General features: G+C 41.8%; 1 protein-coding gene across 3 annotated transcripts; it reads left to right on the top strand.

The window, feature by feature from the left end:
- The first annotated feature begins 2490 nt into the window (after positions 1-2490).
- Positions 2491-14820, top strand: LOC114563408 (cytosolic sulfotransferase 2). 3 transcript variants are annotated; one of them, XM_028590269.1, is made up of 7 exons: positions 2491-3034; positions 4379-4483; positions 8540-8678; positions 8858-8968; positions 11156-11256; positions 13940-14114; positions 14199-14820. In XM_028590269.1, the coding sequence occupies exons 3-7, from the start codon at positions 8540-8542 to the stop codon at positions 14309-14311; spliced, it is 639 nt and encodes a 212-aa protein (XP_028446070.1). In that variant the 5' UTR covers positions 2491-3034; positions 4379-4483; the 3' UTR covers positions 14312-14820. The 3 variants fall into 3 exon arrangements, with proteins under 3 accessions (XP_028446070.1, XP_028446069.1, XP_028446071.1); XM_028590268.1 differs by lacking the exon at positions 4379-4483 and having other exon boundaries at positions 2495-3034; XM_028590270.1 differs by lacking the exon at positions 2491-3034 and having other exon boundaries at positions 4467-4547.
- The last annotated feature ends 474 nt before the right edge of the window (positions 14821-15294 follow it).

Here is a 15294-nt window from a genome sequence, read left to right as displayed (position 1 = left end):
GATTGGCCAGCCCAGTCACCAGACATGAACATCATTGATCATATGTGGGGTAGGATGAAAGAGGAAGCAAGGAAGATGAAACCAAAGAATACTGATGAACTCTGGGAGGCATGCAAGACTGCTTTCTTTGCTATTCCTGATGACTTCATCAATAAATTGTATAAATCCTTGCCAAACCGCATGAATGCAGTCCTTCAAGCTCATGGAAGTCATACAAGATATTAAATTTGGATCTCACAGCACCCCTACTTAATTTGCGGACATATTTTTGTATTTGCAGTAAATTTGTTCAATTTCTGTATAGGCGACAAAACTTTTGTCTTGTCAAAATTTTACCTTTTTGTCTTGATTAAATGATAAATCTTTTTTCAGTGAAACTAATTTATTTCAGTGCATTAAACATCATTTGGGAGGGTTTTAGCTTTTCATATAAGCTATTTCTAACACCAATTGATTAATTAAAAGTCAGTTTAATAGCAGGTGTTTCTACAAAATAGATAAGCGACAAGACTTTTGTCTTGACCGGTAGTGTATAGGGTTGCTGGTTCAAGTCCCCATCCGGACCAAAGTATGGTGGTGGACTGGTAGCTGGAGAGGTGCCAGTTCACCTCCTGGGCACTGCCAAGGTGCTCTTGAGCAAGGCACCAAACCCCCAGCTGCTCGGGGTACCTTTCCATGGGCAGCTCCCTCACGCTGACATCTCTCCATTAGTGCATGTAGAGGTACTGTGCTTGTGTGTATGTGTGTGTAATTCAGGCCTGTGTGTAATGTGTGTAATAACAACAGAGTGAAAACATTGTAATTTCCCCTTGTGGGATTAATAAAGTAAAACACTGACAGGGGAAACTTTACTGCATCATGAGTGTAATACATAACTTTTACTTCAAGTAGATTTTGCTGCTAATTACTGAACATACTATTACTTACTTTTAGGTTTGAATGCAGGACTTTTACTTGTAGTGGAGTTTTTTCACACTGTGGTATTGTGTTAGGGAGGATGCACTTATAGACTAATTGACCCTTCGCTAAGCCCCGCCCTCCTTAGTTACTGTTGCTACGCCTGACAAGCTTTCGTGCCTGGCATGTCTATTACAGTATGTATGCACCGGTGTCAAACATTCCCAAGGAGATAATTAGTATTTTTTGGCAAACAGGTGAAATATCTGAGAGAGCAATACAAAAGGGATTGCAGTATGCATTCGAGGGATATATCCACGACATAATATGCAACCCATTAGGGAATAATGTCATCAAAATTGAATGTGTTTGTTGCTTGAAGCTAGCGCCGATCGCTGATTAGCTTACAACGCTAGTATTCGGGGCACAGGGAAAGTAAAAACAAATTGCTATTTATACCACTAAAAAGGCTCAAATATCACCACAAGTCAATGGTAGTATAATGAGGGTCCCTAGATGTTAACCGAAGCATTGAGAACATTGTAAGTGTACAGACAGTTTATTAAAAAGATAGATTAGAAACACCGTAGCTCCCAAGACGGCGGCCGCCTGTATATGAGAACGCAACTGTCTTTATAATCTCTCTTTCTTAAATCTATTTCTCAATGCTTTTGTTAACATTTACGGACCCTCATTATGCTACCGTTGAAGTGTGGTGATATGTTGAGCCTTTTTAGTGGTATAAATAGCGATTCCCTGTGCCCCGAATACTAGCTAGCGTTGTAAGCTAATCAGCGGTCCGCACTAGCTTGTTTCAAGCTACGAACACATTCGATTAGCATGAAAACATGTACCAGAGAGCGATTGAGTGGGTACACATCTGTTATTATCCACTAGGTTCGTTTTGCGCCGGAATTGTCCTTTATTTTACGTTCAAATATATGCATTATGAACAAAGAACCGTCATTATTTCCAAGCAATGCTGTGCTGGGTTAGCTAGCTAGCTAACATTAGCGTGTTCTGTTGTCCGCGAAGCCGGATGAAAACCCCAAAACAAAGAAATAGCAGAATCATTCCATTATTCCATACAACATATATAGCGTGGTCAGTATTAACAGGATAACTATGTAATCACTTAGATAGATGTGTTTTGAAAAGCAAACAATATCATTGCTTAGAGTGTGTGTTGAAAACCCCAAAAAATAACATATATATCTTGCTTACATATTAATCTGTTTTTACTTATATATTAATCTGTTTTTTGCTTACATACTGATCTGTTTTTGCAGTTTATGATGGAAAGAGGTTTCATTGAGAAACTGTGAAGAGTGTAGCAAAGCACCTAGACAGATAAGAAGAGCACAGGCAGAAGCTGCGGCCTTGACGGGTGCATGCAACTGTATGTGTGTGCATTTTGATGGCACATGTGTGGCCATACACAGCACACAAGCTGTAGAGTTCATGAAGTTCATTACTGTAACGTTGTTTGTGAAGTGTTTCCTACATTACCTTACAAGGATAAGGAAGTACATAAAGTACATCCCTTTTGATAACTTTGGGAGGAGTAAAATGTTTTTTGTGTATAAATATGAGTGTTTTTGCTAAGATGCCTTTTGATGCTGGGGAAAGATTTATTTGCCTCTTTGACACCGGAGAGGAGATTGCCTGCGCTCATATGAGTGTGGGAGAGATAGGAGGAAAAGAGAAGCGGCTTTAAATACCTCTGTTAGAGCGGAGGCTTTATCTTCATTTTTAGTTTTATTTCTATTTTGTAGAGGACCACTTGCTTTTAATTCCTGCTTTTGTCACAAAATAATAAAAACTACCTGAGTCCGACTTTGGACTAGGGGACCCAACTTTTGCCAGTTCTTTATTTTCTCTGGGAGCGGGGAGGGTTTCCCCCTTACGGGGGTAAGTGACTCCTCTTTAACCCCCCGTGGAGAGTCGCGTCCCGACGGGGATCGACTTGGACACGCAGACCTCCTGTTATCTCCTAGTGGGAGTGCATCCCCCTACCTACACAGCCTGGTCAGAGCCTCTGAGCATCCCCCTCTCTCAGTCCGGCGACCAAGGAGGGCCAGGCGGGCGTCCTTGAGAAGGAAGGGGCCTCCTTGACCCTGGGAGGATGGCTGAGACCGTAAGTACTAAAGAAAAATCATTGGTTTTAAAGATCCCCTCGGGCAGTGCTTGTCATATACAGGGGGATAAGAGCCCGTGTTTTTGGGGACGTCTGGTGTAGTGTGTATCTAACCTCTTGCCTCGCCTTCAGGTTCCCTGATCCGGGCGAGGGTCTCTCCTTAAACGGAGGGCGTGTGTGTGTCTCTATAAACTAATTAATCAGGGAAGCGTCAAAAGCAACTCCTTTTTAGTATAGGTCAAAACATCCGCCCCGCTGACGGGCAACTGGTGTTCGTCCGTACGGCTGAAGAGGGCACGAGTAGGGCTGGGGGTTTTCTGAGGGGAAGGCAATAAAAGGGGTTGGCTCGGCTAGAGCGACGCGACGCCTCAGTAAACTGCCACACAGGTCTACAGTTCTAGCCTTGGAGCAAACGTAGCTAGCTAAGTGTTTTTGTTAATCTTGTCGACATTTAGTTGTGAATGGGGCCTCCCACACTGCTTGATACACGCCCGGCATTTCTCCCCTTAGGTTTCGGGAAGGGAACAAATTCCACCAACCTGTCCAAACTTTTAGGATACCGGGTATCGGTTTTGCACAACACTTTGGCGTGTTTCCCTCACCCGAAAGCTTGACAGACCTCCTGCACCTAGTTACGGTTGCTAAGACACGATTGGCCTGTGGCGGTTTTCGGGCGTGGCTTAGCGAAGGGTCAACTGCTGTTTACATTGGGCCCGCTATTGTGTTTCAAAATCCACTAAGTAGGCAAGGAGAGGATTTAAAAGTTTAACAAGTATTTATTTAAGTAAAATCATAGGAGCATAAACGTGTACACGGGTCCGAGTTGAGCAGGCACACAGGCTTCTCTCATCAGACTGAATTTTCTGGCTTATACATGAATTCATATATCAGTCTCTAAGAGCATATTGATTTGTTTATTAAAAGTTGGAGGAGTACCGTGGTTTAGACTTGGCGTCCCCTGGTTGGTGCACAGACTGGTCCCAGTCTTTTGGCCCACGCCCTCTTCATCAGTTGTTAGGCAGACTTTAACTATGCTGATGGTCAGAGAGAACAATGCGCCGCTGTTGCCTTTCACAGGTTGAGGAGTAACTTATTCTCATGGTCAAACTGATATCAAACTGATATTAACTTTGTTGCTGCACTCTTGTTGCTTTCTGACCACCGTCATACAGTGCTGCTTTCTGCACATACAACAGTATCCTTTTCTCATTTTGCATGACTAAGCTGTCACAGTGCTCTTCCACTAAACCCACTAAACACACAACTATAATTAAACTATGATTTTTATCCTCATAAAGCATAGCCAGCTTGACTGATTATTTTTATTTCTTACAATTGGACAAGACAGTAACGAAGAACAGGTGAGAGCAGAACCAGAGGGAAACTAACAAGACAGGAAGTGCAGACCATATAAGGGGATGGGCGGAGACAAAGACACATGACAGACAGGTAACCACAGAGCACATGGAAAACAGCAACAAGTGTCACTGCCCAATGTGAAACGAGTGCAGATGTGAGTTGTGCATGCATCACTTTGCGACAAGTAGCCTACAAGATGCTAACGGCTTTTTGAGCTAACGTTACCAATCAAACAAGCATAGATAGCTAAAACGTTTTTGAAATGACTGCTGCTGCTGGCTACAAGTTAGCAATCAAACACAACAAAAGTTGTCACTTGAATGGCGTTTTGAGCTAACGTTAGCAATCTAACAATCATAGATAGCTAAAACGTTTTTGAAATGACTGCTAGCTACAAGTTAGCAATCAAACACAACAAAGGCTGTAACTTGAAAGCCGTTTTGAGCTAACGTTAGCGGCAAAGGCCCTTTTGAAATTGAAGGAATTATTATTATTTTCTGCAAAGTAATTGCCTTTTTGAGGGGCTTAACATATTCAAAAACTCACCAAATTTGGCGGTCGCATCAAGTCCGGTGAAAATGTTTGTATTTTAAGGGTTCGCGATTAGGTGCACAAAAATGGCTCGCTAGCGCCCCCTAGAAAAATTGAGCCCCTGCAGTGTGTTTAACGTAGACTCACGAAACTTGGTACACATATGTAACATGTCAAGATGTACAAAAAACTTAATTGTAGCCGTACCCTAAACCCAACAGGAAGTCCCTTCATTTTGAATTGAAAGTTTGAAATTGTGCGATTTTGGCCATTTCCACATGTCGTACTTTAACGAACTCCTCCTAGAGAGTTCATCCGATCAACTTCAAACTCGGTCTGTGCCATCTTAAAGGTCCCATGGCATGAAAATGTCACTTTATAAAGTTTTTTAACATTAATATGCGTTCCCCCAGCATGTCTATGGTCTCCAATTGGTTTGAAATGGCGATAGGTGTAAACCGAGCCCTGGGTATCCTGCTCTGCCTTTGAGAAAATGAAAGCTCAGATGAGCTGTTCTGAAATCTTGCTTGTTATGAGGTCATAACAAGCAAGGTTACCTCCCCTTTCTCTGCTTTTCCCGCCCAGAGAATTTGGCCAACCCATGAGAGAGAGGCATCATGGCTTTCAAATGAGCAAAGTGGCAGTTGGTCAAGGCCACACCCCCACACTCCACCTTGCCCCTCCCTCTCTCCTCCTCAATAGCTACAGACACAGAAATGGCACATCTTAAGGAAAGCTCATTGTGGGACTGGCTCTAGTGGCTGTATTTCTGCACCAAAGCTGAATTTCGGGAAAGAGACTTCAGATACAGTATTAGGGGACCACTGAGGCCTATAGAAAAGCATCCAAAGAGCACCATGTCATGGGACCTTTAAGACATTGAAGATGAAAAGTTGTTAAAAGTCATAGGGCGTGGCCATGGCAGGGCGGCCATTTTGTACGTTTTGCCGCCGAAGCAGGAAGTGGGTGTAACTCGAGTGTACATTGTCCAACTGGCTCAAAACTTTTCAGGATTCATAAGAGTCCAACCCTGAGGACAAATGACGGCTGATATTTACGTAAAGTCATAGTGCCCCCTAGTGGCAACAGGGAGTAGGCCTAAAAGTCAAGGTGCTATACTTTAACGAACTCCTCCTAGAGATTTCATCCGATGGACTTCAAACTTGGTCTGTACCATCCCAACACCTTAACGATGAGAAGTTATTAAAAGAAAAACTTTTCGTCAGACAGTGTGGGCGTGGTGTGGCAGCCATTTTGAGTGTTTAGCGATGAACAAAGAAATTGTTGTACCTTGAGTGTACGTTGTCGTATCTGCCCGAAATTTCTCACGATTGACAAGGGTCCAGGCCTGAGGACCAAAATTGACTTTTGGTCATAGCGCCCCCCCGCTGGCAACAGGAAATGTGCCTTATATGACAAACATCATCCGATTTACATGAAATTTAGAATGTGTGGTCTACATGTGATACTGAGCCGCCCCCTATACTTTAACCACGCCCACTTACTCAGGCCACGCCCCCTTTCATAACATTTGAACCGTTTAACGTAGAGTTTTGTGTGAGGTGTCATTGAACTCAGCAGAGACTTCCTTCTTCATTGGTGATGGTTTGACCCGCCCCCTAAGATTTAGCCACGCCCCCTTGTATAACTATTTACCTGTTTGATGTAGACCCTTGTGTGAGGTATCATTGAACTCAGCAGAGACTTCCTTCTTCATTGGTGATGGTTTGGCCCGCCCCCTATGTTCAAGCCACGCCCCCTTTCATACATTTTAATGTTATGGCAAGACTAAGGTAGAGTCTTGTGTGAGGTAACTTTGAACTCAGCAGAGACTTCCTTTTTAATTGGTGATGGTTTGACCCGCCACCTATGCTTTAGCCACGCCCCTTTTCAAAGCTAATGAACCGTATGACGTAGAGTCTTGTGTGAGGTATCGTTGAACTCAGCTGGGAGTTCCCTTTTCATTGTTGACGATTTGCGGCGTCTGAGTGTCGTGCAAATGCACGGTCGCAAGGAGCGGCGTCCGCCAGTAACCCTGACGCGCGCAGAGGCGCGAGGGCCCGTCCATCGCTGCTCGCAGCTTTAATTATTTTATGTATTTCACAAATTTCAGTAAGACACGTTATGCCATAAACCGTTTAAATCTGAGCATGCGCAACTCACATCTGCACTCGACGAGAGCACGTCTGACTCGGCTAACATCAGGTATGACACATTATGCCGTAAGCCATTTAAACCTGAGCATGCGCGACTCACATCTGCGCTCGAAAATGTCTTCATATTAACACAGTATAGGCTATATGTATTCCTACATACTTTTATTAACAGTGTTAATTGCTCAACATGCAACATGGAGTTAACATTTGCCATAATGGCGTTTTTCCATTACATGGTACCTGCTCGACTTTTTTTAGTATCACCTCTGTTGAGGTTCCACGCGAGCTGAGGCCATACCAAAAGGTGACGTGAGAACCTGCAGACTACTGATTGGTCGGAGAGAATCGTCACTGCGTCATCATTGCTAGCAACAGACGGGGGTGTCTTTAACTGTCTATGGGTGTCCCAGTGTCCTGAACAAAACCGCCATTTTTAAATAGTTTAGCCAGCGGTGTTTTTTTTTTTTCTGGCTCCAGCTTCTTTTCATTTCTCTTCAGTACTCCATCTGGCTTCGCGGTATATTCTTGGGTTTTCTCCGGCCAAATATTTGGCGGTCCAATAAGCGAACAGAGGGAGTGGCTGAGAACGATGACGTTAGGACGTGCGCGAGAAAGATGCGAGCGAAGCCATTCGGTCCATTGTGACAACGCTGCCGAATATCCAGAAGTTAAAGCCCAAGCAAGACCAATCTTTGCTGAGTTGTGTTGGTGGCCATGATGTTGTGGCCCTCCTCCCCACGGCGGTTTGGGAAAAGTTTGATTTTCCAGATTGCTCCATTAGTGGTGAAGGAGTTGGCCAAGGCTAACGCTAGCGATGCTAATGCTAAATATAAGCCGATATTTGGTGGTCTCCCCTCTTACATACGCATGACATACGTCATGACCAAACATTACCGATTGGTTATGGCAGATCCAGAGTGGCTCTGGGCAGGTCCAATAGTTTTAAACTTCAACAGAGTACCCGCCTTCAAGGAAGTAAACACTTATCAATGGAGAGAGGCCAGACTCTCTGTACAAATTAAATGTACAAGAGTCTGGTAGGACCAGGCTAGTGTCAAAAAGCCACATGCCGAGAATCAAAAACAACACACCTTCCACGTTCTGTGTGTGTGTCGCGATAGGTTGACATCAGTTTCCTGCGGCGTCGCTATGACAAACAGCCACGCTCGCCTCACACATGGAAATGGATAAAGGAGGGCGGGGCACCGTGGTCGAGCCGAGCCGAGCAGAGCTTGTACTAGCAGTGGGTAAACGCCAATAATAGTCACTGGTGAAAGAAGTATTTAGATCCTTTACTGAAGTAAAATTAGGATTACCACACTGTGACTGCCATTTCTCTCCTGTATTTAACGATGACTTGTAAAAGTAATTTTCTAAGACAATCTGACTTCAGTTTGATTACACAATGATCATATGTTTTGTATATTTTCTGTCTTTTTTTCTTCTTCTCTTTTGAAAGATGGATGTCTTTCCTCGACCAGAACTGTTTGATTTCCACGGAGTCTGCATGACTCACTATTTCACAGACAACTGGGAGAAGGTTCAAAACTTCCAGGCCAGGCCAGATTATATACTTATTGATTCCTACACTAAAGCAGGTCAGAGCGCACACAAGAACAGGACATGTGCTTTAAAATGTAGCTCTGGATGAGATGTGTGTGTATGGAAGTGAGGGATTTGGATGATCTTATTTTATCTGTATAGGCTTATCTTATTTTTACTCATTGTTTATATTATTGTATTATCTTTTTTTTATTTTCTTCTATCTTTCTTTTAGGAAGCACCTGGGTCTCCTACATCCTTGACCTGCTGTGTTATGATCAGACATCCATCCCTTTGTATGAAAGGGTGCCAAACTTGGAGATCGCCATCCATTCTCTGCAGCTAGGTTGAATTAACAATTACGTACAGCACTTAGCATAGCATGTTTCATATGTCACAAACATGCAAACACTTCTATGCCATGGTGGTAATTCTCAGTCGTTTGCTTAAATCGGTAAACTAAACATTGAACGTTGAACGTTGAATTACATGTCATTGTGTTATATTGTAAAGCTTGTGTGCCAGGGAGTGGGTGATGATTGGTGCATTTAAATTTAACATCCCCCCCCATCATCAATGTTACTTCACCAATAGACCATATACTATATACCTAAAAGAGAAGTATATTAATTGATTTAAAGCGCTGTACCGTGAACAGTGTTTAGTGCCATAGAAAGATAAATTCCGAGCGGCAGCTGCTGGTTGAATTTTGCCGCTCCGGGACGCCAGCTACCAGCCGCCAATAGGTGATTGTGAGCCAGGTACAGGCACCGCCAGATGACAGTCCTTTCAGGGGCCACGGTAGTGCAGTTTAGCCATAAAAAGTGAGCGTAATGTGGAGATGACAGTTAAGTTTAGGCACCAAAACAACTAGTTAAGTTTAGGAAAAATATCGTGGTTTGGATTAAGACATTATTATTAATGTCTCCCGTTTCCTGGGTTAAAGTATTTAGTCCATAATATTGCAAGGGGGATTTTATTCTTGCATGTTTTCTTTTGTTGTGCATGATCAAAAAACACAAATCGCACCCTGGTCATAATTGTACTAAATGTTTGATGTGTTGTATTGTATTTGATAATGATGTCCAAATGAAGATTCATTAACCATTAGGCAGTGTTGGTAAAGTTTTAAAATGAACTAGTTCAGTTCATAGTTCATACTTCAAAATTTTTAACTAAGTTCACAGTTCCAAAAATGAACTAGTTCATAGTTATTTTTTTCCATATGTTGCTGCAAGCTATTATTTTTCAAAATGATTGCCACAGCCCATATAGAACCACAGACAGCAATAATTGTATCAGTTTTAACACTGAAACTATGCGTCAGATTTCATCTTCATATCCAATCAGTTCAATGTGCCGTTTCAGGTTTGCTGTGTATGTGACTGAAGTGCGGATTTTCTTTTTGAAAGCCGGCGGGGCAAAGTTTGCACAGAAATGTAAGATTTTTCCCATCCTCACCGACCTCGTCATAAAACTCGTTTAAATGATCATACGACGCCTCCTTGCTGCTGTCGCCTCCATGCTGCTTTTTGTTTTGATGACGCATGCGGCGGTGCAACACTGGTGGCTGGTGTTGCCAGATTGGGTGTTTTTTCCGCTACATATTAAGGCCTATTTACGGTGTGTTTTAGCCGGGCTTTCGCCTGGAAGGCTCTATAAAAATCTGGCACCCTATTGAACAAAGTTAAACTGAGAGAGCGTGCCGTTCACAGACACCAGAATGAACGAGTTCAACGTAACGTTCATCAGGCAGTAATACAGTACGTTCAGTTCACGTTCGCCCAAAATATGAGCGAGTTGATGAACTATCGTTCAATGAATGCGTTCAGGCAAGACGCTGACATTAGGTGTATTTTGTTGAACAAACTAGTTTAAAGAAAGAAAATTTAAAGAAAACGCCTTGATGTTAGAAGTCACACATATCAGGGGGAAGGTGGGATCTGTGGATGGGTTGGTCCGTCGGTTGGATAACAGCTATGGTCTGGGATGGGGAGAGCAGGAGTAGGGTGGTTCTGGCATCATGCGCCCTTGAATCAATTCCCATAGAAAAATACCCCTCCTACCAAGCTCCACCCCTACACCACTCCTTTTTTTCTTATTATTTCTCTCCCTTCCTTCTGGTGAGCCTCACCTAATCCAACATACTCAAAACTTCATACCCACTTCCTCTCATATCTATTAACACAGTACCACGATTCACAACATTTCATACTATAATCACAAAAACACAAATAGTCTTTGTATACTGTATGTTACATGTCTCTTACACTCATTTGGGTTATGTAAGGATTGTGGGTCTTTGTAATTATATTTATAACACTTATGGCAAAACAAAATAAAAACATAAATAAAGAAAAAGCCTTTAAGGAATAGCAATTCAGTGTGCTTTTAACCCTTTGTTGAACAGAGGGCGCCATCTAGTGGCCTCAAACAAAAAAAACAAAAATGCTTCATGAAGCTTCATTTGGACATCAAGTTTTTACCATACTGTAGGATTCACTGACATGTAAACTGTTTTAATAACGTACAGGATTGGGTTCTTCTCAAGTCATCAAAGGAACAGAAATGGCGGACAACCTCTCCATCTTTCCTCGACTCATTAAGACTCATCTTCCAGTCCAGTTTCTCAAAGTAAAATTACATGGAACATTGTTTTATCATTTATTTAAGTTTGATTACTCTTTTCGCTCTGTTTATCTGTAAACAGAATACTACTGTAATAAAACAGGTCCATCAGATCATGTACTCTTCTTACATGATTTATATTCTATATTGAGTTGTCAGATGATGTACACATGACCTTATTATATCATATCCTACTTTCTTAAGACAATCATGGTCTTTTTCTGAGGAAACTATTTCATTTTCTGTCACATTCTTTTCTCTTCTCCTTGACTTCTGGGTTTTGGGACAGGGTCTGTCTTCCACGTATTCCACGCAATAGTAATACTTTAACCATGAATACATCAGTGTTGTTGTGCATATTTTATGCCTGTTTGAGTGCTTACAGATCAATGTCCTTGACTAATCATGTCTCAAGTAAATTAAGTGTGCTAAAATAAAAGGCTGCGTGTGACGGTAAATGTTAGTTAGATGAGAAGATCGATACCACTCTCATATCTGTCTGTTGAAAAGGCTAGCCAGCAGCCAGTTAGTTCAGCACAAAGAGTGGAAGCAGCTAGTCTAGTTCTGTCCAACGGTCCAACATTGCCTCCTACCAGCACCACTGAAGCTCACTAATTAACACATTATAATGTATTTTGTTTGTGTAATCTGTACAACAAAACCTAACCTAAATTAATGAATTGCTGTTTTTATGCTTAGGTTTTTGTAAGGATTATACAACAGGATCCAGTTATATCTACCCAAAGCAAAAAGTCGTCCAAACCATACAACGATATGGTGCGATTTGTTATGAGAAACCGTCTAGGCCAAAAATACTCAGCATGGTGGCCCAATGGTTAGCACTGTGGCCTCACAGCAAGAAGGCTCTGGGTTCAAATCCATTTCTGTGTGGAGTTTGTATGTTCTCCCCATGTTTGCGTGGGTTTCCTCCGGGTGCTCCGGTTTCCCCCATCATCAAAAAACATGTACAAGGTGCTCCAGTCGGTGCCCTTGATCAAGACACTGGCTCAGATCTGGAGTTGGTCCCTGGGTGCTGTAAATGGCTGCCCACTGCTCCCTTGATGGGTTAAATGCAGAAAATTAATTTTGCTATGACAATAAAGTACCTTTACCTTACTTGCAAATACACATATGGCATCGGTATATATAACACACCAATTGGCGCAGCATTGTGAGCAATTTGGGGTTCAGTGTCTTGCCCAAAGGCACTTCAACATGTTACTGTAGGCCCAGAGATCAAACCACCGACTTTCCGATTGATAGACAATCGCTCCAACACTTGGGCCACAGCCGCCCCTGTATGCATACATACTCCACTTGCACATACTGTACATCTATACTTCCCTTGAACATACAGATATATATTTCACTTGCACACATACATACATTCACTTTGACATACTGGTACTGAACACTTGCACATACATGCATACTTAACTTGCGCATACATATGGCATACATATACAGTAGACTTCACTTGCACATGTACACTTCACTTGCAAATACATGCATACTTCACTTGCGCATACATATATACTTCCCTTGCACATATATGCATGCATACTTCACTTGTACATACATATATACTTCCCTTAAACATGCATGCATAACAGGTGTGAGTAGGTATGTATGTGTGTGGGGTCAGTGGTTGGGCTGGATGGAGGTTCACGCACATACAGAACTTTTTACTCAGGACGTCAGGATTTGAGTCTGGTCTGAAACCAAAAGTCAATTAATTGACCTATTTAGTTATTTACATTGACTACTTAAATTACATAAACTTATTTTAACCCAAACCATGAATTTTTCCTAAACCTAACCAAGTATTTAGCTTGAATTCACAACGTTAACCACATGTGATGTTAACTTGAAGTTGCTACCACACCATGGAACACCAAAGGCCAATAACATAAATTAAGAAGTTGAAACAGGTGGGGGCAAAATGCATTATGGCAGTCAATAATGCGGCTCAGGTCAAAACTGTCTCTCTGCTTCAGAATCTGCTTACAACTCCTTCTGTTATCAATCCATTGCAACAGCTGTGGAAAACAATAGTGTTGCTACCCTATAATACGACCCACAGGAGCGTTTCATAAAATTCAAAAAACGTTGTGAAATGATCGCAGTTTGGTTATGTGTTGGCAAAAAAACTAGGCAACTTAGTTAAGTTTAGGAAAGATCTTGGTTTCAGTTTAAATTGGACAGTACTTCACTTCTGGTTACACACGTAATGCTGAACGTAACGTAAATTGCCATTTACTTTAGTCTTAAACAAGACTCAAACCCTGCTCCTCAGGTAAAAGTCCTGTGTTTGTTTGTTGTTTTATATTTCGTCACCTTACTTCCTGCTTTGCTCCCGTCCTAATTACTACCGCCACTAGAGGCGTCGCCCCTAGAAACGTGAATGTAGGTCGCAATCGCTGCTTGAACAAATGACCTCTGGGAGCGTTTTTTTTAGGTAACGACAGTCTCACCCAAAGGTTCTAATTTCTTTTTCATTGTTATTATATCTGCTATTATTGTATTTTGATCTTTACACAACAGTGATTATTACACACGACACAAAATGTGCGGGTTGTCCGTGCATGTGTTTGTATGATTTAGAATCTCCCTGTTCAGGTTACTTTTCCCAAAGCTCTGTGCTAGCTGATGATATTGTGGTGATAATATGTGACCATTGTGCTTCCAGGATACTGGGCGGGAAATAGACAAACTCTGCTGCTTTCTTGGTTTGTCTCCTTCAGCTGAGAAGAAGGAAAGAATTACAGGCAGTGTGCAGTTTGATGTTATGAAAAAGAACACCGTGGTCAACTTTTCAACGCTTCAATTGATGGATTTCAAAAAGTCCTCCTTCATAAGGAAAGGTACAGTGAATAGTGATACACAATACATGTGACATGACTCCACCTTTAGCTAAAACACCCGTCTGATTTTCTGTGGTTCTGCAGGGAAAGTTGGTGACTGGAGGAACCATTTCACCGTGGCGCAGGATGAAAAGTTTGATGCTGACTACAAGCAAAAAATGAAGAATCCTACACTGCAGTTTTGTACTGAAGTTTAGAGGCTGTGCATGTCCTGAACTGTGATTCCTTTGATAATGGTGATGTCAGAAGTTAAATTTGATTGACAAATAGATTAGATTAGCCTAATTAGTGTGAGAGAATACTTATTGTGATGTCGACTTATGTCATGTGTTAAAGCCTTGTTAAATATCCTTCTATTGTGTTTGGAAATCAGCAATATGTCACTCATATGTGGAAATGATTTGGATAGAACTGTATTGAATTTACATTCGTGTTGTATACAGGGGTGCAGTGAGGAGGTGGCTTCTGGGACACCAGGCCCGAATGTTTTTCAAAAGGCCTTTACTAAAAAGCCTTTTATGGTTTTATAATTAAACTAAACTTTAGATTAAACTTTGTGTAATTTCCCCTCAGTCTCTCTGATGCTGTTTATGCCAAATCCCTGCCCTACTTACTGTACTGGTACGGTACTAGACTGCACTGGTGAAAATTACTACCTTCTAACTGCTTCAGACAAAGGACTTGTACTTGTCTTATTAGATCTTAGTGCTGCATTCAATACTATTGACCATACCATCCTGTTACAGAGACTGGAACATTTAGTTGGCATTAAAGGAATTGCACTAAGCTGGTTTAAGTCCTATTTCTCTGATCGATCTCAATTTGTTAATATTAACAATAAATCCTCCAAGTATGCTAAAGTTAGCCATGGCGTTCCACAAGGCTCAGTGCTTGGACCAATTCTATTCTCCTTATATATGCTTCCTCTAGGCAATATTATTAGGAAACACTCAATTAACTTTCACTGTTATGCGGATGACACCCAATTATACTTATCAATCAAGCCAGACGACACCAGTCAGTTAGCTAAACTTCAAGCATGCATTAAAGATATAAAATCATGAATGACCAACAATTTTCTGATGTTAAACTCAGACAAGTTATTGTACTGGGCCCTAAACACCTCCGAACCTCATTATCCAAAGATATAGTTATAGTAGTTACTCTGCATGGTATTGCC

Source organism: Perca flavescens, chromosome 10 (genome assembly GCF_004354835.1).
Source record: "Perca flavescens isolate YP-PL-M2 chromosome 10, PFLA_1.0, whole genome shotgun sequence".
NCBI classification, from domain to species: domain Eukaryota; kingdom Metazoa; phylum Chordata; class Actinopteri; order Perciformes; family Percidae; genus Perca; species Perca flavescens.
This window is presented reverse-complemented; position numbering and strand designations above follow the sequence as displayed.

What these genes read in the sequence shown, in the direction of transcription:
- LOC114563408 (XM_028590268.1), top strand. An exon ending in CATCCATTCTCTGCAGCTAG is followed by an intron (nt 8,969 to 11,155) that starts GTTGAATTAACA and finishes AATAACGTACAG; the next exon opens with GATTGGGTTCTTCTCAAGTC. An exon ending in TTCCAGTCCAGTTTCTCAAA is followed by an intron (nt 11,257 to 13,939) that starts GTAAAATTACAT and finishes TTGTGCTTCCAG; the next exon opens with GATACTGGGCGGGAAATAGA.